The following is a 26382-nucleotide window of genomic DNA, read 5'->3' on the forward strand; positions in this document are numbered from 1 at the left end:
TTATGAGGGGTGAGGGGATGGGGGGGGAGGAGGTGGGAATTTAAGTAACAGATTGCGATAGAGTAAAGCATTATATCTATACGGGGACTAGGTGGGCATAGGCTAAGGCTTAATTCTGCTCACTGAGATCCAAGAGTCTAAGCTGACGCAGGTTGCAAGGATTATGCAACACTGGTATTGAATATAAGGGTAGGAAAATATGTAACTAGATGCTAACGCAGGACCAGCCTATGTCGGTAAACAGGATATCCTAGTGTAAAAGTAATCTACGCATAGTAGAGGTATTTATATATACTATGGTTCCAGCACTCCTGTATATATGGTGGGATAAAATTAATAGTGAGATCACATGCGTTTGCCGTGGTTATGCAACAGTTGTAAATGAAATATTGGAAACATGGCTAGAGCTCTACCATAAAGCACAGTATAAACCTTACTCTAGTGTGATCATTTGCATTCTGGTGGAAAACTATGCCCAAAATTATGCTATGGATCTATATATTTGTGAGATATAGGCATCCTGCCCCCCCGGCCGCTGGCAGTAGGATGCCATGTATATGAGCTGCAGACATAGAATTATTATGTAATGAGGTGTTTAAAATATATTTATAACATGGTAGGTGCAAATAAGCAATAAGGGGCATATATATATATATATATATATATATATAGAGAGAGAGAGAGAGAGAGAGAGAGAGTAATGAGCATAAAGAGGCAGAAGTTTGTGTAAAATATAGGAGTCAAATTATCAATATAGCACCCTGACATGGTAGTATCTAATTACAAGCCACATAGTATTTGTGCTTCATGCGCAAAATATTATGATCTATACATCATATTTAAAGCAGCATATGTATAAAATCACAAAAATCGTGGAGATGCATAGAACTCAACCAAACAAACCTATAGCCCCTAAGGGTACAACCAAATAATACAAAAACATCCTCAGTGCATGCAATATGAGTCTGTCCATGCTCTATTAACACATAGGTAACTTTGATATATATCTAGAACTATGTAAATATAGACAATTAAACATATTAAGTCAGAACACAGAGTCTTTATATAGAGTTCCTAAAATTGGGATAGTATCATACTAGTTTGCAGGAGGAAGTAAAATAAAATAGGATGGCTCTATGTTAGAGAGCCAACTATGGGCATGGTAGCCTGAGGGGTAATGAGCTATGAAATATAAGATACTGAAAACATATGATAGTGAATGCCAAGTTCTGTATATAAGGCAAAAGCCTCTACAAAATTTTACCTTTGAAGCAGATGATTATACTGCTACTATGGGTTTAACAATTTTATCTAGGCAAACTCTGGTATACAGTACATAGTAGGACAGATAGAAAAAATAAGTTTCATTGTAAGTCTTTCAATCTCTATTTGTAAGTCCCTCACTACACCATAATGGCGATCATAACTTTAACAAAAAAAATAAAGAGAAGATGTAGTATTATATATGCTCAATACAGGTATAACGTTGATAGATCATGTCTAGATATTAGTGAGGCAGTCTCGTATAGCCAGGGCAGGCTGTCCATGGTAGAAGACATGCTATACTAAATTTCAGGCTGGGTGAGAGGGGTTACTATGATGCGGTATGCCAAGATGGGAACTCCCTTACCCCACACCGGACCGGAAAGCTGAACAACATCTAACCATGCTAAAGCTCTGAATTGTGGCAATTGAGCTATACCCAGTTAGGCAGTCCGGAGGCAAGAAAAGTTCCAGTAGCAAATTGAAATGTCCCCTCCAGCCTGCGCGGTCTTGCGCTATAGACGGTAAGAGAGGCTCTGAGGCATTGTGTCAAACATGCGGGTCCGATGTGAAGATGAGGAACTGTGCGCTATGCAGCATAAGGGTTCTGCCGGTGCGTCCATGCGGTAAGGCTAGACTGAGCGCTCCAGGTGCGGTCATATTGACTTGAGGTATGGCTCCTAATGTTTCGGGAGCAGTCCCTAATCCTCCGGCTGTCATGTAAGCTCGGTGGACCTGTGCATCATCAGGATTAGGTAGTTGAACAGTATGGGTCGTGATCGCCATTACTGTCTGCTTAGGCTCTGTTAGAAAATGGCGTCCGGATAGAGCACTGCACCTCTCCAGGAAGATATGAATTTGCGCCATAATGCAATCCGCTTTCTCCATTTTTAGGTAGCTTAGTGGCCCTCGGCCTAAGGATTCCAAGGTAATAGTCTGCAGACAAGTGTTACTCACAGTTGGAGGTACTGAGTAGGCCCCAAGGTGGCTGCAGATAGCATGCTCAGCGTTAGACGCATCAGAATTTCAGTGATCTGTAGTTGTAGTAGTGCTCCTTTGTTAAGAGCAGCCAAGGCTTCAGATCCTCAGTGGTAGTTAGATGATTGAATATTTGAGCATAGACAGTCGCTAATTTTAGTTTATAAACATCATATGGAGAGAGCTGTTGAGAAGTGCGACCGTCCGGCTTCACAGTTGGCTCCGCCCCCCCTTCTTGGATTGTTTTCCCTTGTTCCAAGACAGGTTTGGCTTCCAGGAAGGCTTAGACTGTTCCTGCTTGGAAGGAGAGGAGGGCTTATTTTTGAAGTTTCGAAAGAAACAAAAATTGTTCTGACGTCCCTTCTGCTTAGTTTGTCCTGAGGGAGGAAATTACCCTTTCCTCCCATAATGTCAGAAATTATTTCCGCCAAACCCGGCCCAAACAAGGTCTTCCCCTTGTAGGGAATTGCCAAAAGCTTAGACTTAGATGACACATCCGCAGACCAAGATTTTAACCATAAGGCTCACCGGGCCAGCACAGCAAAACCAGAAATCTTTGCTCCCAGTTTAATAACATGTAGGGAAGCATCCATAATAAAGGAATTGGCCAACTTAGGGCCTTAATCCTATCCTGGATCTCTTCAAGGGGAGTGTCTGTCCTAATAGAATCAGACAACCCATCAAACCAGTATGCCACCGCACTAGTGACGGTAGCAATGCACACTGCAGGTTGCCATTGTAAACCCTGGTGTACATACATCTTCTTAAGTACCCCATCTAATTTTTTGTCCATAGGATCTTTAAAAGAACAACTATTCTCTATGGGAATAGTGGTCCTCTTAGCCAGAGTGGAAATTGCCCCTTCCACCTTGGGTACCATCTGCCAAGACTCCTTAATAGAATCTGCTATAGGAAACATCTTTTTAAATATAGGGGATGAAGAAAAAAGGGATATCCGGTCTCTCCCATTTCTTAGCAATAATTTCTGTAGCTCGATCTGGTACAGGAAAAACCTCCACCATGGAATATACATCAAAATATTTGTTTAGCTTACTGGATTTCCTAGGCTTGACAACGATCATGGTGTCTCTGTCGTCCAGTGTAGCTAAAACCTCCTTAAGTAACAGACGGAGGTGTTCTAGCTTAAACCTGAAGGATACAACTTCAGTATCAGCAGAAGGAATTACACTGACTGAGTCTGAGATTTCACCCTCAGGTGCTACCGAAGTATCCTCCTCCTCAGGCTTCTGGGAGGGGACATTCGAAATAGCAACAACTGTGTCAGTAACTTCACTTACTGATTGTTTACTTTTCCTCTCACGCTTTCCCTGCAGCATGGGAAAAGCAGACAACGCATCAGAAACCGCAGAGGAAATGAGGGAAGCGATGTCTTGCAACGTAACTCCAGGTGGAGTAAGAGAGGAAGCACAGGAAGATTGGACGATACATTTTGGGACATATGAGGAGAAAGCTGCGGCATATCTTGAATATTGTCAGAAGACTCCTGAACAGCATCCGCCCTAGACAATGCTGGCTCAGAAAAAAGTCTATCCCTATAATGTAAAGTTCTCTCAATACATGAGGAACAGAAATGGATTGGTGGTTCAACATTAGCATTAAAACATAAAGAACATGTAACATCTTGCAGGGCCTCTTGGTCCATCTTTATTCACCAACAAAACTAAATAAATAGATAGATAACTGATATTTTATTAAGAAAATACATCACACAAAAAACGTTACTGTTCTTTTAAATGTTTAAAAATAAACTGCTTTATTTTTCAGCAAAATAATAAAGTAACATAAGGAAAAATGAAATACTCCGGACACCTTTACACCTCAGCTTAACTTTGCTGAGGTGCTTACCTGCCTGACTAACACCGGAGTATATATATCCGGACTCAACTTCTTTATTTTGTCAATTGAAGTCCGTAATATGGCCAAAAACTGTGACGCAGCTTTCTTTGCTACGGAACACAGGAAGTATAAGAGAGAAGTGCGGAACAAAATTTGCCACTTCCGTTAACCCCGCCCATTGTGGGCGTTACAAGAACAAAAATCCCTCTGAACAAAAGTATAGTAATGCCGTTGTATCATTACTAAAGTAAAAAACACCCCCTCTGAGCCTGCTCCTCGTCCCCAGTGCCTGCAATTACAGCCCGTAATAAAATATTCTCCAAGTCATAGGAGAACTTTTCATTTTGTCCCAAACTTGTTTAATATATTTAAAATTGTCATCTTTTATTCTGAATAACGTTCCCAGAAAATAAAAAGTCAGTACTTACCTTTATAACTCTGCCCGGCAGCAAGGCAGCTCACTAGGTTTGAGAGGCATGATCCCTCACATGGACCTGTGGAGAAAAGTGCAAAGACTTAGGGCTCGATTTATCAAGCCTCTACGGCAGCAAGTTCTCTCAAGAACTTGCTCGCCGTGATTTATCAAGCAGCGGTCACCAGACCGCTGCTTCCCTAACATCTACGCCACCTCTATTGTGGCGAAATTCAATCTCCTCGGTCGAGTCCGACCGAGAAGATTGACAGCTCCTGCCCGCGCACAGCCACACAGCTTGTGTGCAATGTTAATTACCTGCGGGTAATTTCGCCCCGCCACAGGCGAGCAGTTTTTTACTTTAATAATGATACAACGGCATTACATACGCGCCCCTGTACGCCTCAGCGTTGATAAATCTAGCCCATAAAGTAAAAGTAAAGTTTTTTTTATTACAACACATCAATGCATTCTTTAACAATACAATAATATAATCGCTAAGTTTTTTTTATCTTTTTTTTTTTTTTTTTTTAAGTTTTTATATGTATATATATTCCTACCATTTCCATAATAACTCCTCCCAACCTCTACTTCCTATGTTTCTGTGCTGTGACGTATAGAGCGGTCCCACCCGCTCTATACGTATCTCAAAAGCCCGTTCACAAGGATCCTTTGAAATGCGCATGCGTGAATCAGCACGCTCAAAGTCTACTGCACATGCACTTCTTAGCGAAACCAGTCTCCAATGTGCATGCTTTAGAAACATAGTACTCAATGAATAACTAAAATCTATTCATTCAGTACTATGTTATGAGTGAAAGAGCCGTCCGTAAAAGCCGATGATGTTTTGTGGTTGTTCCAAAAGAAATAAAATGCGCATGCGCGAAACGTGAGCGCGCTGTGAATTAAATATGGAGAATAAAACAATAGCGCATGTGCAGAATAAGAAGGAGGCGGATGACGTAGATTGACGGCCGTTTAACGGCCAGATTTTCAGTTGGCTAAACGTGACCAAGATTGAAAAAAATATATATATACCAGGTTGAATTTGGGCAGCATAAAAAATCAATTTATTACGGCGATAACTTAATTTACACATAAATTTGAAAATAATGATGAATGAAACTCATATTATTTTTGCACAAAGAATGTTATTGTAGATCGAAAACCAGGTAAGTTTACCTTCACTTTAATCTTACTCAGGTTTTAGAAAATAGGGCAGCATTAGTATATCGGAGGAGCAGTGACGATCATACCCCACAAGTTCCCATTGCTCTAAAGCCACCATTGCTCTACTGAAGAGACTAATATTGGACTACGGCTACACCCTAGGACAAAGCAGCACAATCTTGCACTACTTAAAAAATAATAAAATCTTGCTTGAAGAATCTTCATTCTAACACCTCCTTGCTCTAACATAGGCAAAGAGAATGACTGGAGTTGGAGGGAAGGGAGGTGATATTTAACAGCTTTGCTGTGGTGTTCTTTGCCGCCTCCTGCTGGGCAGGAGTGATATTCCCAATAGTAATTAGATGAACCGTGGACTCATCGTGTCATTAGAAAGAAATAGGAATTAAGAGTGCTACAAGTGTATTCTTTCGTAATTTGGTGGGTCTTTTCACCAATTGTATTTTTTTGTCCAGATAATTAGATAGATAGACAGACAGATAGATAATTAGATAGATAGACAGATAGATAGAGAGATAGATAATTAGATAGACAGATAGATGATAGACAATTAGATAGACAGATATATAGACTGATATATATTAGATAGACTGACTGAAAGATAGATAGATAGTATATAGATAGACAGACAGATAATTAGATAGACAATTAGATAGATATATAATAGATAGACAGATAGACAGACAGAAAGATAGATATTAGATATTAGATAGATAGACAGATAATTAGATAGACGGACAGATACATAGATCATAGATTGATAGACAGACAGATATTAGATAGATACAGGCAGACAAAAACAAAGACAGATGGACAGAGATACAGACAGATATGCATACACAACTTGATACCACATGATTTAAACAGAACTGGATAATTCATTTAACATTTCAAATAAATAAATAAAAAAAATTTCACATACTGTCTACTGAGAAATGTTTGTTCAGTTGTTTTTTTAATCAAGAAATGTGAGAAAAGCTGCTGCATATTTAGTTATTAAATATTATACAGAAACAGTATAAGTATTACTAACTTACAGCTTATGTGTAGGGGACAGTTACCTCTCTAGTTTAACTCCCTGGTGCGGCAGCTACTCCGTTACAAAAAGTCTCTAGTTCCATCCTGCTATACACGTGGGCGTGGTTAGCTGCTCCTCTAATATTAATTTGCCACTGTAGCTGTCAGTCAGCTCAAAGGACTCCCAGTTTGCTGACATCACGATCCCCTGTAGGCTGCCTGCTTCAGTGATGTGAGTAACGCCCCTCCTTCCTGCTGCTTCAGGCTGCTCTGATTGGCTGCGCCACCACACACACACACACACACACAAAGTATCATTACATTTTTGCCGATCTGTATGCAGTCTGAAATATACCAGCCAGCTGCCTGCTCTAAGATTGCGTCCTCCTGCTGGAACGATCTAAGGTGGCTGCCTAAATGGCCTTATGTAAACGCCGGGCCTGTGTGCATTCAGCTGCCTTTTGTGGAGCTTCTTCTTTTTATCCGTTTTATATATTAAAAATATATCGTTTGCATGCTGGCTAAAGTCTTTTTTCCTCTGCTGAATGCTTTACTACATTTCAAAAATCTCTCTCAAAAAAAAAAAAAAGGGTCAAAAGAAATAACATCTTGCACGGGTAGTACAGCGGAATGAAGACTCCAGTCTCACTATATATAAAAGGTACCTTTATTAATACACAAACTGCCCAATATATCAAATGACAACATTTAGGTGCTTATATATTTTAGTCATATCTGATGCAAGCATTGAAAAAGTTAATAAGCATTTTGCTGGTATTTGATGTGCTATGTCTCATTACAAAGAATATATTACTAAAAACATGATGAATGCAAAACTTGTTTGCACACATCACCACTAATATAAAAATCCAACAAACATATTTAAAAGGGACATCAATACCTCAAAACAGCAGTCACCATTTTTTTCTTTCTTCTTATGTGGAAACACTTTAAAGTCAATTTTTTCAATGTACACTAGAGTGAGAGAAGACAAAAAAAACACTTTAAAGGGAGATCACTAGAGTGATGTCTAATTTCTAAATGGCTTAAATAGTACTGTACTAAAATAAAGCATATATTTTAGCTTGTAGTTCCATTTAAATGTATAATATTATAAGATGCACGTAAATCTAATTACAGTACAGCATTTTCTTTTTAACAGACAACTCATAGCAATAATTTGCTGATTCAGAAAATGTTTACATCCATGATATTTTTCACAGTTAAAGGGACATAATACCCAAATGGTGAAGCACTTGAAAGTGATACAGCATAGCTGTAAAAAGCTGACTAGAAAATATCACCTAAACATCTTTATGTAAAAAAGAAAGATTTTACCTCAAAATTTCCTAAGTATTCTACTATAAAGAGACTTTAAGCTGCAAGTAATGCTTGTACTAGGACAAGCTATGGAGTGTGCATCTGACAAGTGCCGGCACAGTCATGTTATTTTCCTATTCAGTTTATGAAATCTCATGAGATCACTACAAAGCAATGCAAAACCTCAACCTTTTTTTCAACTTCATAGAGCACTTACTCTGGTGAGCTAAAGAAATTTTGTACATAGAGATGTTCAGGTGATATTTTCAGGTCAGCTTTTTACGGTTATACTGCATTATTTCAAGTTATTTAGCATATGAGTATTATGTCCCTTTAATCAAGCTTAAAGAGATAGCAAAATTAAACTTTCATGATTCAGATACAAAATGCAAGTTTAACCCCTTAACGACCGAGGACGTGCAGGGTACGTCCTCAGAAAAAAGGCAGTTAATGCCTGAGGACGTACCCTGCATGTCCTCGGTGTGGAAAGCAGCTGGAAGCGATCCTGCTCGCTTCCAGCTGCTTTCCGGTTATTGCAGTGATGCCTCGATATGGAGGCATCCTGCAATAACCTTAAATGGCCATCCGGTGCAGAGAGAGCCACTCTGTGGCCCTCTCTGCACCGGACATCGGTGGCCGGTAACGTTGGTGGGTGGGAGCTGACTTGGGAGGCGGGTGGGCGGCCATCGATGGGCTGGGTAATGTAGAGGGGGGCGGGATCGGGGGCAGGGGCGATGGGGGCGCGCACAGGCGCGCGCGCGTGCACGCCGGGTGGCGGGCGGGCGCGTGCACGGGGCGGGAGCGGGTGGGAACCGCTACACTACAGAAAAGTTTCAGGTACAGCTGTTTATTAAAAAAAAGAAAAACAACAGTAAAGGTATCTAGGAGGGGGTGGGGGTTTGTTCTTTGGTGGGTAGGGGAGCTACACTACAGAAAATGGGGAAAAAATGAAAAAGCAACACTTTTTTTTTATAAACTGGGTACTGGCAGACAGCTGCCAGTACCCAAGATGGCGGCCATTAAGGCAGAGGGGGAGGGTTAGACAGCTGTTTGGTGGGGGATCAGCCAGGTTGGGGGCTAAGGGGGGCTCCTACACAGCAGCATATGTAAATATGCTTTAAAAAAAAAACCAAAAAGCCTAAATATATATTTTATTTTAGTACTGGCAGAGTTGCTGCCAGTACTTAAGATGGCGGGGACAATTGTGGGGTGGGGGAGGGAAGGGAGCTGTTTGGGAGGGATCAGGGGGTCTGATGTGTCAGGTGGGAGGCTGATCTCTACACTAAAGCTAAAATTAACCCTGCAAGCTCCCTACAAACTTCCTAATTAACCCCTTCACTGCTAGCTATAATACACGTGTGATGCGCAGCAGCATTTAGCGGCCTTCTAAGTACCAAAAAGCAACGCCAAAGCCATATATGTCTGCTATTTCTGAACAAAGGGGATCCCAGAGAAGCATTTAGAACAATTTGTGCCATAATTGCACAAGCTGTTTGTAAATGATTTCAGTGAGAAACCTAAAATTGTGAAAAATTTAACTTTTTTTTTAATTTGATCGCAATTGGCGGTGAAATGGTGGCATGAAATATACCAAAATGGGCCTAGATCATTACTTGGGGTTGTCTACTACACTACACTAAAGCTAAAATTACCCCAAAAAGCTCCCTACATGCTCCCTAATTAACCCCTTTACTGCTGGGCATAATACACGTGTGGTGCACAGTGGCATTTAGCATCCTTCTAATTACCAAAAAGCAACACCAAAGCCATATATGTCTGCTATTTCTGAACAAAGGGGATCCCAAAGAAAAATTTACAATCATTTATGCCATAATTGCACAAGCTGTTTGTAAATAATTTCAGTGAGAAACCAAAAGTTTGTGAAAAAATTTGTGAAAAAGTGAACGATTTTTTGTATTTGATCGCATTTGGCGGTGAAATGGTGGCATGAAATATACCAAAATTGGCCTAGATAAATACTTTGGGATGTTTACTAAAAAAAAATATATACATGTCAATAGATATTCAGGGATTCCTGAAAGATATTAGTGTTCTAATGTAACTAGCGCTAATCTTGAAAAAAAAATGGTTTGGAAATAGCAAAGTGCTACTTGTATTTATGGCCCTATAACTTACAAAAAAAGCAAAGAACATGTAAACATTGGGTATTTCTAAACTCAGGACAAAATTTAGAAACTATTTAGCATGGGTGTTTTTTGGTGGTTGCAGATGTATAACAGATTTTGGGGGTCAAAGTTAGAAAAAGTGTGTTTTTTTCCATTTTTTTCTCATATTTTATAATTTTTTTTAAAGTAAATTATAAGATATGATGAAAATAATGGTATCTTTGGAAAGTCCATTTAATGGCGAGAAAAACGGTATATAATATATGTGGGTACAGTAAATGAGTAAGAGGAAAATTACAGCTAAACACAAACACCGCAAAAATGTAAAAATAGCCTTGGTCCCAAATGGACAGAAAATGGAAAAGTGCTGTGGTCATTAAGGGGTTAAACAACTTTCCAATTCATTTCCATTATCAAATTTACTAAATTTCTTTGTATCCATGTTGAAAAGCATAACTTGGTAGGCACAGAAACAGCAATGCACTATTGGTAGCTAGCTAGTGATTGGTTGCTGCACATATATGCCTCTTGTTATTGGCTCGCCTAATGTGTTCAGCTAGCTTGCAGCAATGCATTGCTGCTCTTGTACCTACCTAGGTTAACTCTTCAACAAAGGATACTACAGAAATGAAGTAGATTTGATAAAAAGAAAATTTATGCTTACCTGATAAATTTGTTTCTTTTTAGACAAGATGAGTCCACGGATTTCATCCTTACTTGTGGGATATTCACCTCCTGGTCAGCAGGAGGAGGCAAAGAGCACCACAGCAGAGCTGCTATATATAGCTCCTCCCTTCCCTCCCACACCAGTCATTCGACCGAAGTTAGGAAGAGAAAGGAAAAGCCAAGGTGCAGAAGTGTCTGAAGTTTACAAAAATTAAGAACCTGTCTCAGAAAACAGGGCGGGCCATGGGCTTATCGTGTCTAAAAATAAACAAATTTAACATCCAAGTGAGAGATCTAGGGGAGCTGCTTGGGTCTATTTTATTTTATAATTGCTTTAGTTCACCTTATGCTCTTATTTCCATAGCTCCACATTGTCACATACATCTTTTGAGGCAGACCACTTTTCTACCCGGGTACACTTTAACTTTTGCACTTGTTCTTTATACTCAATATTTGTTTCAGTTATTGTTTTATTAATGTTATAAATGTTAGGGACTGTTATGACCTTGAAGGATGGCCCGGTCTTAATGAGATCTGGCATCGGACATTATATACGAACTTTAAGTCTATCCCAGCATAGAAGATCGCCAGAATTTATAGCATGTATGAAAGGACTGCATATCACAGGGTCTGTCCTTCTGCATACGGGGGGAGCATGTTCCCTTCTACATACAAGATCTGTCTACTAACAGTTGTTTTTGATTTAATCAAATTATTTATGTACAATATCATTTTCCTTTATTGTTATGTGAAAATCAAATAAAAAACAAATATATATATATATAAAAAAAAAAAAAAGAAACAAATTTATCAGGTAAGCATAAATTTTCTTTTCTTTTTAAAGACACGATGAGTCCACGGATTTCATCCTTACTTGTGGGATACAATACCAAAGCTAGAGTACACGGATGATAAGGGAGGGACAAGACAGGAAACCTAAACGGAAGGCACCACTGCTTGAAGAACCTTTCTCCCAAAAACAGCCTCAGTCGAGGCAAAAGTATCGAATTTGTAAAATTTATAAAAAGTGTGAAGAGAGGACCAAGTTGCAGCCTTGCAAATCAGTTCTACAGAAGCTTCATTTTGGAATGCCCATGAGGAAGCAACAGCCCTTGTGAAATAAGCCGCAACTCTCTCGGGAGGCTGCTGTCCAGCAGACTAATAAGCAAAACATATTATGCTCCTTAGCAAAAAAGAAATAAAAGTATGCAAAGCTCTCTGTCCCATACGTTTTCCCAAGAAAACCACAAAGAAGACAAAGAAGGCGAAACAAAGAAGGCGAAAATCCTAAGTCGCCTGTAAATAAAACTTTAAAGCACGGACCATGTCCAAAGTGTGCAGAAGCCTCTTAAGACACAAGGAAAGAACAACAATCTCCTGAATAATGTTCCCATCAGAAACAACCTTAGGAAGAAATCCTAATTTAGTACGTAAAACTACCTTATCTGAATGGAAAATAAGTTAAGGTGACTCATACTGTAACTCTGAGAGCTCTGACACTCTCTGAACAGAAAAAATAGCTACAAGAAATAAAACTTTCCAAGAACCAACTAAAAACAGAACTTTCCAAGATAGTAACTTAATATCTATGGAATGCAAAGGTTCAAACGGAACCCCTTGAAGAACTGAAAGAACTAAGTTTAGACTCCATGGAGGAGTCATAGGTCTGTAAACAGGCTTGATTCTGACTAACGCCTGTACAAACACTTGTACATCTGGCACGGCTGCCAGACTTTTGTGCAACAAGACAGACAGAGCAGATATCTGTCCCTTTAGAGAACTAGCTGAAAGACCTTTCTCCAAACCCTCTTGGAGAAAGGAAAGATTCCAAGGAATTTTGATTTTACTCCAAGAAAAACCCTTGGATTCGCACCAACTGATATATTTGTGCCATCTCTTATGGTAAATCTTCCTAGTCACAGGCTTTCTGGCTTGAACCAGAGTATCTATAACTGAATCTGAAAACCCACGCTTAGATAGAATCAAGCATTCAATTTCCAAGCAGTCAGTTGCAGAGAGACTAGATTTGGATGTTCGAATGGACCTTGTACTAGAAGATCCTGTCTCAAAGGTAGCTTCCATGGTGGAGCCGATGACATATTCACCAGGACTGCATACCAAGTCCTGCGTGGCCACGCAGGAGCTATTAGGATCACCGAGGCCTTCTCCTGTTTGATCCTGGCTACCAGCCTGGGAAGGAGAGGGAACGGTGGAAACACATAAGCTAGATTGAACGACCAAGGCGCCACCAATGCATCCACTAGTGTCGCCCTGGGGTCCCTGGATCTGGACCCGTATCGAGGAACTTTGAAGTTCTGACGAGACGCCATCAGATCCATATCCGGAGTGCCCCATAGTTGAATTAACTGGGCAAAGACCTCCGGGTGGAGTTCCCACTCCCCCGGATGGAAAGTCTGACAACTCAAATAATCCGCCTCCCAGTTGTCTACTCCTGGGATGTGGATTGCAGATAGGTGGCAGGGGTGATCCTCCGCCCATTTGATGATCTTGGATACCTCTGTCATCGCCAAGGAACTCTTTGTTCCCCCTGATGATTGATATACGCTACAGTCGTCATGTTGTCCGACTGAAATCTTATGAATCTGGCCTTCGCTAGGTGAGGCCAGGCCAGGAGCGCATTGAATATCGCTCTCAGTTCCAAAATGTTTATCGGGAGAAGGGACTATTCCCGAGACCATAGACCCTGAGCTTTCAGGGAGTCCCAGACCGCGCCCCAGCCTAAGAGACTGGCGTCGGTCGTGACGATGACCCACTCTGGTCTGCGGAAACTCATTCCCTGAGACAGGTGATCCTGAGTCAACCACCAGCGGAGCGAGTCTCTGGTTACCTTGTCTACTTGAATCTGGGGTGACAAGTCATCATAATCCCCATTCCACTGTCTGAGCATGCATAGTTGCAATGGTCTTAGATGAATTCGAGCAAAAGGAAACACGTCCATTGCTGCAACCATTAGTCCTATTACTTCCATGCACTGAGCTATGGAAGGCTGAGGAATAGATTGAAGAACTTGACAAGCGTTTAGAAGTTTTAATTTTCTGACCTCTGTCAGAAAGATCTTCATTTCTACAGAATCTATTATTGTTCCCAGAAAGGGAACCCTTGTAGACGGGGACAGGGAACTCTTTTCTACGTTCACCTTCCACCAGTGAGACCTGAGAAAAGCTAATACAATGTCTGTATGAGCCCTTGATCTGGAAAGGGACGACGCTTGGATTAGGATGTCGTCTAAGTAAGGTGCCACCGCAATGCCCCTCGGTCTTAGAACCACTAGCAGGGATCCTAGCACCTTTGTGAAAATTCTGGGAGCAGTGGCTAAACCGAACGGAAGAGCCACGAACTGGTAATGTTTGTCCAGAAAGGCGAACCTTAGGAACTGATGATGATCTTTGTGGATAGGAATATGTAGGTACGGATCCTTTAAGTCCACGGTAGTCATGTATTGACCCTCCTGGACTGTTGGTAAAATCGTTCGAATGGTTTCCATTTTGAATGATGGAACTCTGAGGAATTTGTTTAGAATTTTTAAATCCAGAATTGGCCTGAAAGTTCCCTCTTTTTTGGGAACTACAAACAGGTTTGAGTAAAACCCCAGACCTTGTTCCGCTGTCGGAACTGGGTGTATCACTCCCATCTTTAATAGGTCTCTAACGCAATGTAAGAATGCCTGTCTCTTTATCTGGTCTGAAGATAAGTGAGACATGTGGAACCTTCCCTTGGAGGAAGTTCCTTGAACTCTAGAAGATACCCCTGAGAGACTATTTCTAGTGCCCAGGGATCCGGAACATCTCTTGCCCAAGCCTGAGCAAAGAGAGAAAGTCTGCCCCCTACTAGATCCTGTCCCGGATCGGGGGCTACCCCTTCATGCTGTCTTGGTAGCAGCAGCAGGCTTCTTGGCCTGTTTACCCTTGTTCCAGCCTTGCATTGGTTTCCATGCTGGTTTAGGCTGGGAAGTGTTACCCTCTTGTCTAGAGGCTGCAGAATTAGGAGACGGTCCGTTCCTGAAATTGCGAAAGGAACGAAATTAGATTTGTTCTTAGGCTTGAAAGGCCAATCCTGTGGGAGGGCATGGCCCTTCCCCCCAGTGATGTCTAAAATAATCTCCTTCAATTCTGGCCCAAAAAGGGTCTTACCTTTGAAAGGAATATTAAGCAGTTTTGTCTTGGACGACACATCCGCCGACCAAGATTTTAGCCAAAGCGCTCTGCGCGCCACTATTGCAAAACCTGAATTTTTCGCCGCTAATTTTGCCAATTGAAAAGCGGCATCTAAAATAAAGGAATTAGCCAACTTTAGTGCGTGAATTCTGTCCATGACTTCCTCATATGGAGTCTCCTAATTGAGCGAATTTTCTAGTTCCTCGAACCAAAAAGACGCCGCCGTTGTGACAGGAATAATGCACGAAATTGGTTGGAGAAGGAAACCTTGCTGAACAAATATCTTTTTAAGCAATCCTTCCAATTTTTTATCCATAGGATCTTTGAAAGCACAACTGTCCTCAATGGGAATAGTCGTGCGCTTGGCCAACGTAGAAACTGCCCCCTCAACCTTAGGGACTGTTTGCCATGCGTCCCTTCTGGGGTCGACAATGGGGAACATTTTCTTAAATATAGGAGGTGGGACAAAAGGTATACCTGGCTTCTCCCACTCCTTGGTCACTATGTCCGCCACCCTCTTGGGTATCGGAAAGGCATCAGCGTGCACAGGGACCTCAAGGAATTTGTCCATTTTGCACAATTTCTCTGGAATCACCAAAGAGTCACAATCGTCAAGAGTAGTTAGCACCTCCTTAAGCAGGGCGCGGAGATGTTCTAACTTAAATTTAAACGCCACAATATCAGGTTCTGCCTGCTGAGAAACTTTTCCTGAATCAGAAATTTCTCCCTCAGACAGACCCTCCCTCACTGCCAATTCAGACTGGTGTGAGGGTATAACAGATAAATTATCGTCAGCGCCCACTTGCTCATCCTCTGTATTTAAAACTGAGCAATCACGCTTTCTGGGAAATGCTGGCAGTTTGGATAAAAGATTTGCTATAGAATTATCCATTACTGCAGTTAATTGCTGCATAATAACAAGCATTGGCGCGCTAGATGTACTAGGTGTCGCCTGCGCGGGCATAACTGGTGTTGACACAGAAGGAGAGGATGATGAACTATCCCCACTACCTTCATTTGAAGAATCATCTTGGGCAACCTTATTAGATGTGACAGTACTGTCCTTACTTTGTTTGGACGCCATGGCACAATTTTCACATACATTTAAAGGGGGAACCACCTTGGCCTCCATACACACAGAACATATGCTATCTGAAGGTATAGACATGTTAGACAGACTTAGGCAGGCTATTAATGCAAAAAAAACGTTTTTAAACAAAACCGTTACTGTCTCTTTAAATAATAAAAAGAGTACACTTTATATCTGAATGTTTGAAAAACTATGAAGGAAATATCCGATCTTTACAAAATTTGCACCCTAGTGTCTTAATGCTTTGAAAGTATTGCACACCAAATTTCAAGTCTTTAACTAACACCACATACTCTTTACCATCCCCGTGGAGATGCTACTTGTTCAGAGCGGCAAAGAGAATGACTGGGGGGCGGAGCCAGAGGGGGAGCTATATGGGCAGCTTTTGCTGTGCTCTCTTTGCCATTTCCTGTTAGGGAAGAGAATATTCCCACAAGTAAGGATGAAACCGTGGACCGGACACACCAATGTAGGAGAAACTATGATTTCTTGACTTCTGTCAGAAAAATCTTCATTGATATGAAATTTATTATGATTCCCAAGAAAGTTACCCTTGTGCTTGGGACTAAGGAACACTTTTCCAAATTCACCTTCCACCCGTTAGATAAGGGGAAGTATAACACCATGTCCGTGTAAATCTTGCTTGCTGTAAGGATGACGCCTGGACTAGGATATCATCCAGATAGGGCGCCACTGTAATGCCCTGTAACCGAAGCACCGCCAACAACAATCCCAGAGCCTTTGTGAAAACTCAGAGCTGTGGCAAGACAGAAAGGAAGAGCCACGAAACAGGAAGCGTTTGTCCAGAAAGGCAAACCCAAGAACTTGAGACGATTCTCGTGAACGGCATATGAAGGGATGCGTCCTTTAAATCCACTATTGTCATAAATTGACCCTCTTGGATCAAGGGAAGAATGGAACGAATGAATAGTTTCCATCTTGAAAAACGGTACACTAAGAATTTTGTGTAGAACCTTGAGATCTAAAAAGTGGACTGAAGGTTCCCTCCTTTTTTGGGAACCACAACCCGATTGGTATAAAAAAAACAGACCCTGTACCTGTATTGGAACTGGAACCATCACTCCCAGGTCTGAGAGGTCACCTACGCAGTGTAAGAACGCCTCTCCTTTTGTCTGATCTGCAGACAATCTTGAAAGCAGAAACCTGCCTCTGGGAGGAAAACTTTTGAGCTTGAACCCAAACTTGAGCGAAGAGGGAAAGTCAGCCCCCTACAGGAATCACCAAAAGCTTAGACTTAGAGCATATATCCGTAGAACAAGGCTCTAACCATAATGTTCTATGAGCTGGAACAGAGCAACCTATGCTCCCACTTTGATAACTTGAAGGGAAGAAATTGAAATAAAGGAAGTAGCCAATTTGAAAGCTTTTATCCTGTCCTGGATTTTATCCAGGGAAGATTCTGACTTAGTAGCATCAGACAACGCATCAAACCAATATGCGGTCACACTAGTGACGGTAGAAAAATACAAAGCTGGTCGCCATTGTAAGCCCTGGTGTACATACCATCTATAATTTTTATAGGACCTTTAAAAAACAGAATTTATGCTTACCTGATAAATTACTTTCTCCAACGGTGTGTCCGGTCCACGGCGTCATCCTTACTTGTGGGATATTCTCTTCCCCAACAGGAAATGGCAGAGAGTCCCAGCAAAGCTGGTCACATGATCCCTCCTAGGCTCCGCCCACCCCAGTCATTCGACCGACGGACAGGAGGAAATATATATAGGAGAAACCATATGATACCGTGGTGACTGTAGTTAGAGAAAATAATTCATCAGACCTGATTAAAAAAACCAGGGCGGGCCGTGGACCGGACACACCGTTGGAGAAAGTAATTTATCAGGTAAGCATAAATTCTGTTTTCTCCAACATTGGTGTGTCCGGTCCACGGCGTCATCCTTACTTGTGGGAACCAATACCAAAGCTTTAGGACACGGATGAAGGGAGGGAGCAAATCAGGTCACCTAAATGGAAGGCACCACGGCTTGCAAAACCTTTCTCCCAAAAATAGCCTCTGAAGAAGCAAAAGTATCAAATTTGTAAAATTTGGCAAAAGTGTGCAGTGAAGACCAAGTCGCTGCCTTACATATCTGGTCAACAGAAGCCTCGTTCTTGAAGGCCCATGTGGAAGCCACAGCCCTAGTGGAGTGAGCTGTGATTCTTTCAGGAGGCTGCCGTCCGGCAGTCTCATAAGCCAATCGGATAATGCTTTTAAGCGAAAAGGAAAGAGAGGTAGAAGTCGCTTTTTGACCTCTCCTTTTACCAGAATAAACAACAAACAAGGAAGATGTTTGTCTGAAATCTTTAGTAGCCTCTAAATAGAATTTTAGAGCACGGACTACGTCCAAATTGTGTAACAAACGTTCCTTCTTTGAAACTGGATTCAGACACAAAGAAGGTACAACTATCTCCTGGTTAATATTTTTGTTGGAAACAACTTTCGGAAGAAAACCAGGCTTAGTATGCAAAACCACCTTATCTGCATGGAACACCAGATAGGGCGGAGAACACTGCAGAGCAGATAACTCTGAAACTCTTCTAGCAGAAGAAATTGCAACCAAAAACAAAACTTTCCAAGATAATAACTTAATATCTACGGAATGTAAGGGTTCAAACGGAACCCCTTGAAGAACTGAAAGAACTAGATTTAGACTCCAGGGAGGAGTCAAAGGTCTGTAAACAGGCTTGATCCTAACCAGAGCCTGAACAAATGCTTGAACATCTGGCACAGCTGCCAGTCTTTTGTGAAGTAAAACAGATAAAGCAGAGATCTGTCCCTTCAGAGAACTTGCAGATAATCCTTTCTCCAAACCTTCTTGTAGAAAGGATAGAATCTTAGGAATTTTTATCTTGTTCCATGGGAATCCTTTAGATTCACACCAACAGATATATTTTTTCCATATTTTATGGTAAATTTTTCTAGTTACAGGCTTTCTAGCCTGAATCAGAGTATCTATTACAGAATCTGAAAACCCACGCTTTGATAAAATCAAGCGTTCAATCTCCAAGCCGTCAGTTGGAGGGAAACCAGATTCGGATGTTCGAATGGACCCTAAACAAGAAGGTCCTGTCTCAAAGGTAGCTTCCATGGTGGAGCCGATGACATATTCACCAGGTCTGCATACCAAGTCCTGCGTGGCCACGCAGGAGCTATCAAGATCACCGAGGCCCTCTCCTGATTGATCCTGGCTACCAGCCTGGGGATGAGAGGAAGCGGTGGGAATACATAAGCTAGGTTGAAGGTCCAAGGTTCTACTAGTGCATCTACTAGGGTCGTCTTGGGATCCCTGGATCTGGACCCGTAGCAAGGAACCTTGAAGTTCTGACGAGACGCCATCAGATCCATGTCTGGAATGCCCCATAATTGAGTTATTTGGGCAAAGATTTCCGGATGGAGTTCCCACTCCCCCGGATGGAATGTCTGACGACTCAGAAAATCCGCTTCCCAATTTTCCACTCCTGGGATGTGGATCGCAGACAAGTGGCAGGAGTGATTCTCCGCCCATTGAATTATCTTGGTCACTTCTTTCATCGCCAGGGAAGTCCTTGTTCCCCCCTGATGATTGATATATGCAACGGTCGTCATGTTGTCTGACTGAAACCTTATGAATTTGGCCTTTGCTAGTTGAGGCCAAGCTCTGAGAGCATTGAATATCGCTCTCAGTTCCAGAATGTTTATCGGGAGAAGAGACTCTTCCCGAGACCATAGACCCTGAGCTTTCAGGGATTCCCAGACCGCGCCCCAGCCCACTAGGCTGGCGTCGGTCGTGACAATGACCCACTCTGGTCTGCGGAAGCTCATTCCCTGTGACAGATTGTCCAGGGTCAGCCACCAACGGAGTGAATCTCTGGTCTTTTGATCTACTTGAATCGTCGGAGACAAGTCTGTATAATCCCCATTCCACTGTCTGAGCATGCACAGTTGTAATGGTCTTAGATGAATTTGTGCAAAAGGAACTATGTCCATTGTTGCAACCATCAATCCTATTACTTCCATGCACTGCGCTATGGAAGGACGAGGAACAGAATGAAGTACTTGACAAGAGCTTAGAAGTTTTGATTTTCTGACCTCTGTCAGAAAAATCCTCATTTCTAAGGAATCTATTATTGTTCCCAAGAAAGGAACTCTTGTTGACGGGGACAGAGAACTTTTTTCTTTGTTCACCTTCCATCCGTGAGATCTGAGAAAGGCTAGGACGATGTCCGTATGAGCCTTTGCTTTTGACAGGGACGACGCTTGAATCAGGATGTCGTCCAAGTAAGGTACTACTGCAATGCCCTTAGGTCTTAGAACCGCTAGAAGGGACCCTAGTACCTTTGTGAAAATCCTTGGAGCAGTGGCTAATCCAAATGGAAGTGCCACAAACTGGTAATGCTTGTCCAAAAAAGCGAACCTTAGGAACTGATGATGTTCCTTGTGGATAGGAATATGTAGGTACGCATCCTTTAAATCCACGGTAGTCATAAATTGATTTTCCTGGATAGTAGGTAGGATCGTTCGAATAGTTTCCATTTTGAACGATGGTACCCTGAGAAATTTGTTTAGGATCTTTAGATCCAAAATTGGTCTGAATGTTCCCTCTTTTTTGGGAACTATGAACAGATTGGAATAAAATCCCATTCCTTGTTCTCTTATTGGAACTGGATGTATCACTCCCATCTTTAACAGGTCTTCTACACAATGTAAGAATGCCTGTCTCTTTATTTGGTTTGAAGATAATTGAGACCTGTGGAACCTTCCCCTTGGGGGTAGTTCCTTGAATTCCAGGAGATAACCTTGAGAAACTATTTCTAGCGCCCAAGGATCCTGAACATCTCTTGCCCAAGCCTGAGCAAAGAGAGAAAGTCTGCCCCCCACTAGATCCGGTCCCGGATCGGGGGCTATCCCTTCATGCTGTTTTGGTAGCAGTGGTAGGCTTCTTGGCCTGCTTACCCTTGTTCCAGCCTTGCATTGGTTTCCAGGCTGGTTTGGGTTATGAAGTATTACCCTCTTGCTTAGAGGATACAGAATTAGAGACTGGTCCGTTTCTGCGAAAGGGACGAAAATTAGGCTTATTATTAGCCTTAAAAGACCTATCCTGTGGGAGGGCGTGGCCCTTTCCCCCAGTGATGTCTGAAATAATCTCTTTCAAATCAGGTCTAAATAATGTTTTACCTTTGAAAGGAATGTTAAGCAATTTTGTCTTGGAAGACACATCCGCTGACCAAGACTTTAGCCAAAGCACTCTGCGCGCCACGACAGCAAACCCTGAATTTTTCGCCGCTAATCTAGCTAATTGCAAAGCGGCATCTAAAACAAAAGAGTTAGCCAATTTAAGTGCTTGAACTCTGTCCATAACCTCCTCATACGAAGATTCTTTACTGAGCGATTTTTCTAGTTCCTCGAACCAGAAACACGCTGCTGTAGTGACAGGAACAATGCATGAAATTGGTTGTAGAAGGTAACTTTGCCGTACAAAAATCTTTTTAAGCAAACCCTCTAATTTCTTATCCATAGGATCTTTGAAAGCACAACTATCTTCGATAGGAATAGTAGTGCGTTTGTTTAGAGTAGAAACCGCCCCCTCGACCTTGGGGACTGTCTGCCATAAGTCCTTTCTGGGGTCGACTATAGGAAATAATTTCTTAAATATAGGGGGGGGGACAAAAGGTATGCCGGGCCTTTCCCACTCTTTATTTACTATGTCCGCCACCCGCTTGGGTATAGGAAAAGCGTCGGGGGGCACCGGAACCTCTAGGAACTTGTCCATCTTACATAATTTCTCTGGAATGACCAAATTGTCACAATCATCCAGAGTAGATAACACCTCCTTAAGCAGTGCGCGGAGATGTTCTAATTTAAATTTAAATGTCACAACATCAGGTTCAGCTTGATGAGAAATTTTTCCTGAATCTGAAATTTCTCCATCAGACAAAACCTCCCTCATGGCCCCTTGAGATTGGTGTGAGGGTATGTCAGAACAGTTATCATCAGCGTCCTCTTGCTCTTCAGTGTTTAAAACAGAGCAATCGCGCTTTCTCTGATAAGTAGGCATTTTGGATAAAAGATTTGCTATGGAGTTATCCATTACAGCCGTTAATTGTTGCATGGTAATAAGTATTGGCGCACTAGATGTACTAGGGGCCTCCTGTGTGGGCATAACTGGTGTAGACACAGTAGGGGATGATGTAGTATCATGTTTACTCCCCTCATTTGAGGAATCATCTTGGGCAATATCATTATCTGTTGCATTACTGTCCTTACTTTGTTTGGACACTATGGCACAATTATCACATAAATTTAAATGGGGAGACACATTGGCTTTCATACATATAGAACATAGCTTATCTGATGGTACAGACATGTTAAACAGGCTTAAACTTGTCAACAAAGCACAAAAAACGTTTTAAAATAAAACCGTTACTGTCACTTTAAATTTCAAACTGAAAACACTTTATTACTGAATATGTGAAAAAGTATGAAGGAATTGTTCAAAATTCACCAAACTTTCACCACAGTGTCTTAAAGCATTAAAAGTATTGCACACCAAATTTCAGAGCTTTAACCCTTAAATTAACGGAACCGGAGCCGTTTTTACATTTAACTCCTATACAGTCCCAGAATGAGGCTCTGTCTATAACTAGAAAGGCCCCCATCTGAAAAAGGTGTCCAACACAGTGCCTGCCGTTTTTCTAAACGTTCCCCAAGATTATAATACCAATAATTAGTTAGAATCTGCATAATATGCCTAGTAAAGCAATTGTTTTAGCCCAGAAAAATGTCTACCAGTTTTTAAGCCCTTTTTGAAGCCCTTTATTCTTTTATGTTTAACTAAGAAAATGGCTTACCGGTCCCCATGAGGGGAAATGACAGCCTTCCAGCATTACATGGTCTTGTTAGAAATATGGCTAGTCATACCTTAAGCAGAAAAGACTGCTAACTGTTTCCCCCAACTGAAGTTACTTCATCTCAACAGTCCTGTGTGGAAACAGCAATCGATTTTAGTTACTGTCTGCTAAAATCATCTTCCTCTTACAAACAGAAATCTTCATCCTTTTCTGTTTCAGAGTAAATAGTACATACCAGCACTATTTTAAAATAACAAACACTTGATAGAAGAATAAAACTACATTTAAACACCAAAAAACTCTTAAAGGGACACTGTAACCAAAATTTTTCTTTCGTGATTCAGATTGAGCATGAAATTTTAAGCAACTTTCTAGTTTACTCCTATTATCAAATTTTCTTCATTCTCTTGGTATCTTTATTTGAAATGCAAGAATGTAAGTTTAGATGCCGGCCCATTTTTGGTGAACAACCTGGGTTGTCCTTGCTGATTGGTGGATAAATTCATTCACCAATAAAAAAATGCTGTCCAGAGTACTGAAACCAAAAAAAAGCTTAGATGCCTTCTTTTTCAAATAATGATAGCAAGAGAATGAAGAAAAATTGAAAATAGGAGTAAATTAGAAAGTTGCTTATAATTTCATGCTCAATCTGAATCACAAAACAAAAATTTTGGTTACAGTGTCCCTTTAACCATCTCCGTGGAGATGTTGCCTGTGCAACAGCAAAGAGAATGACTGGGGTGGGCGGAGCCTAGGAGGGATCATGTGACCAGCTTTGCTGGGACTCTTTGCCATTTCCTGTTGGGGAAGAGAATATCCCACAAGTAAGGATGACGCCGTGGACCAGACACACCAATGTTGGAGAAAACCCAACTATCCTCTAAGGGTATAGTAGTTCTCTTAGCTAAGTTGAAACTACTCATTCCCCACTAGGGAATGTTAGTCCAGCCTCCTTAGCTGAGCCGGCTATGGGAAACAGTTTTGTAAATATAGGGAATGCGTCCATCCCTATAATCGCACTAGTATAGATTACACCGGAAATATCTATACTGGACATACTATGTCTGGGTCGCCCAGGATAGTTAAAAACTCCTAAAGTACCAATTCCATCTGGGACTGAGAATTCTCCCTCAGATAATCCCAAAGTATCTGCCTCCCTCAGTAACATGGAGTAACCATTAGGAATAGCAACTCCCTAGTAATGTTTACTACCTCGTGGGAAAAACATAATGCATCATAACTCCGAGTGGAGTGTGAAAGGAAACGCAGGGCACTGCATGTGGGCCATAAAATTTCGAGGAACACTATAGGAGAAATTTGTGGCATAACATGACTATTGTTATCAGACTCCCAAACAGCAATCGCCTTAGAGGGAGTAGGTACAGCAGAAAAAAAAAATTTAACCCTTTGGCTGCTAAGCCATTTCTCACCTGGGTGCTAATATTTTTTTTTATTTTTTTCAATTTTTGAAATTTATTTTTTTTAACTTTTTTTTTTTTTTTTTACAGACCCCCAATACTTACACTGTTGGAAAGGTTAAGCAATTACCTTTCCAACAATGGGTCTTGGGGGTCTCTAGCTGCTTAGATGCCTGAGATACAGGCTTCTAAGCAGCATGCCCCCTCCTCCTATACTTAACATTAAGTATAAATAAAGTTGCGCGGTGACGTCCCCACGTAATTGTGCGTGACATCACCGCACATCACGTGAAGGCCCGGCGATGCCTGTCACTCTACAGGCATGATCGCCGGGGTGGGAGCAGTAAGGAGCCCCCAGATCTCCCTCAAGGTGGGAGAGTGCTCATGACGGATCTCCTTCAGCATGAAACTGCTGAGGTGCCTGCCTGAATCTAGAACTAACTCCCTCAGAGTAGTACATGCAGATCCGGAACTGCACAGCAACAGGAAAAGACAGACTCCGGTCCTAATTATGCTTAATATATGTGAAAATACGTAATAGGAACCGTAACTGCAGAACTTCCTCTTGCGCAGTGTAATTTAAAAAAAACTCTCCGGAAGAATAGGGGGAAAAAGGTGCGCTATGCAAATGCCGCCTCCCCAAGGACCGCCCTTCGTGGGCGGTAACAATAAAGGAAGCTCCCGTTCGGCATGATGTTTATGTAACCGCCAGGAGATGTGGTCAATGCAATCATTAAATTGCCCCAATGCCAAAGTCTCCTGAAAATAAAAAGTGCCCAATTACGCTCGCTGAGAGCGATGTCAGTACAGCCATCTCCCGGTCAGCATGTTTGACTATGCAACCGCCGGGAGGTGCGTAACAATTGTGTAGCTGTCGATTATAATCTCCTAAATATAACGGAGCATTCATACCTGAGTAAAGTAAAGTGCCCATATCTTTCACTAAGGGCTTCCTTACATGTCCCATTTACAACGTGAGTGGCCAACTTCTTCTGAGTTTTTCTTTCTTCTTTTAACCCCAGAAATAAAAATCTGCACTTACCTCACATTCCAGGTCTGTGAAGTCCTATTCCTCACATGGACCTGTGAATTAAAAGAAATCACTGAGTAATATCCCTCAGATTTTTCCAGGTTAGGGCAGCAACAGTATATGGGAGGCACAGTGAGAATTATGTCCCACAAGTTCCCATTGCTTCAAAGCCACCAAATGCTCTACTGTAGAGACTGATACGGACTACGGCTACACCCTAGAACAAAGTAGCACTCTCTGGCACTACTTTAAAAATAATAAACTCTTGATTGAAGAATATAATCTAACACCTCACTTTATCTCTTCCTATCACTAACGTAGGCAAAGAGAATGACTGGAGTGGGAGGGAAGGGAGGAGCTATATATAGTAGCTCCGCTGTGGTACTCTTTGCCTCCTCCTGCTGACCAGGAGGTGAATATCCCACAAGGATGAAATCCGTGGACTCATCGTGTCTTTAAAAAGAAATAAGTAAACAATCTGAATCATGTTTCATGTCCCTTTAAAGGAAGGAAGGGTAGAAAAGCACCTCAGGGATGTTGAAAGGAAAATAGGGGATGGGAAGGAAATATGTGAACGCTAACAAATGAAGAAAAGAAAAAAAAAAGTTTGCTAACCTGATAAATTAATTTCTTTCATGAAGGTGAGAGTCCATGAGCCATCACAGGTGGTATTAAAGTCCAGTCCAACATCCTACTCTACAGAGGTTTAATCCCTTCTACTTTCCCATGATTCCTTAGTCATATATGGCCAAGAAAAAGGAGAAAATAAGAAAGTAGGAAAGGAAAAGCAGAGTAAAAGAAGTCCAAAATGGTACAGCCGCCAACGGTTATTGAAAAAACAAGGGTGGGTTTTATGGCCTCTCACCATGATAAAAAACAGAATTTTTACTTACCTGATAAATTTCTTTCTCTTGTGGTGTATCCAGTCCACGGGTTCATCCATTACTTGTGGGATATTCTCCTTCCCAACAGGAAGTTGCAAGAGGACACCCA

The 26382-nt window shown here is 41.6% G+C and overlaps 1 protein-coding gene across 1 annotated transcript in view; it reads right to left on the reverse strand.

Moving 5' to 3' along the window:
* The window catches only part of ZCCHC14 (zinc finger CCHC-type containing 14), an 817209-nt gene that overhangs the window by 577503 nt on the left and 213324 nt on the right, over positions 1-26382 (reverse strand). Inside the window, exon 4 of the mRNA XM_053701177.1 lies at positions 7617-7690. Within this exon, the coding sequence (XP_053557152.1) occupies positions 7617-7690 (74 nt within the window). The remainder of the gene's footprint in view (positions 1-7616; positions 7691-26382) is intronic.

This window comes from Bombina bombina, chromosome 1 (assembly GCF_027579735.1).
Source record: "Bombina bombina isolate aBomBom1 chromosome 1, aBomBom1.pri, whole genome shotgun sequence".
NCBI classification, from domain to species: domain Eukaryota; kingdom Metazoa; phylum Chordata; class Amphibia; order Anura; family Bombinatoridae; genus Bombina; species Bombina bombina.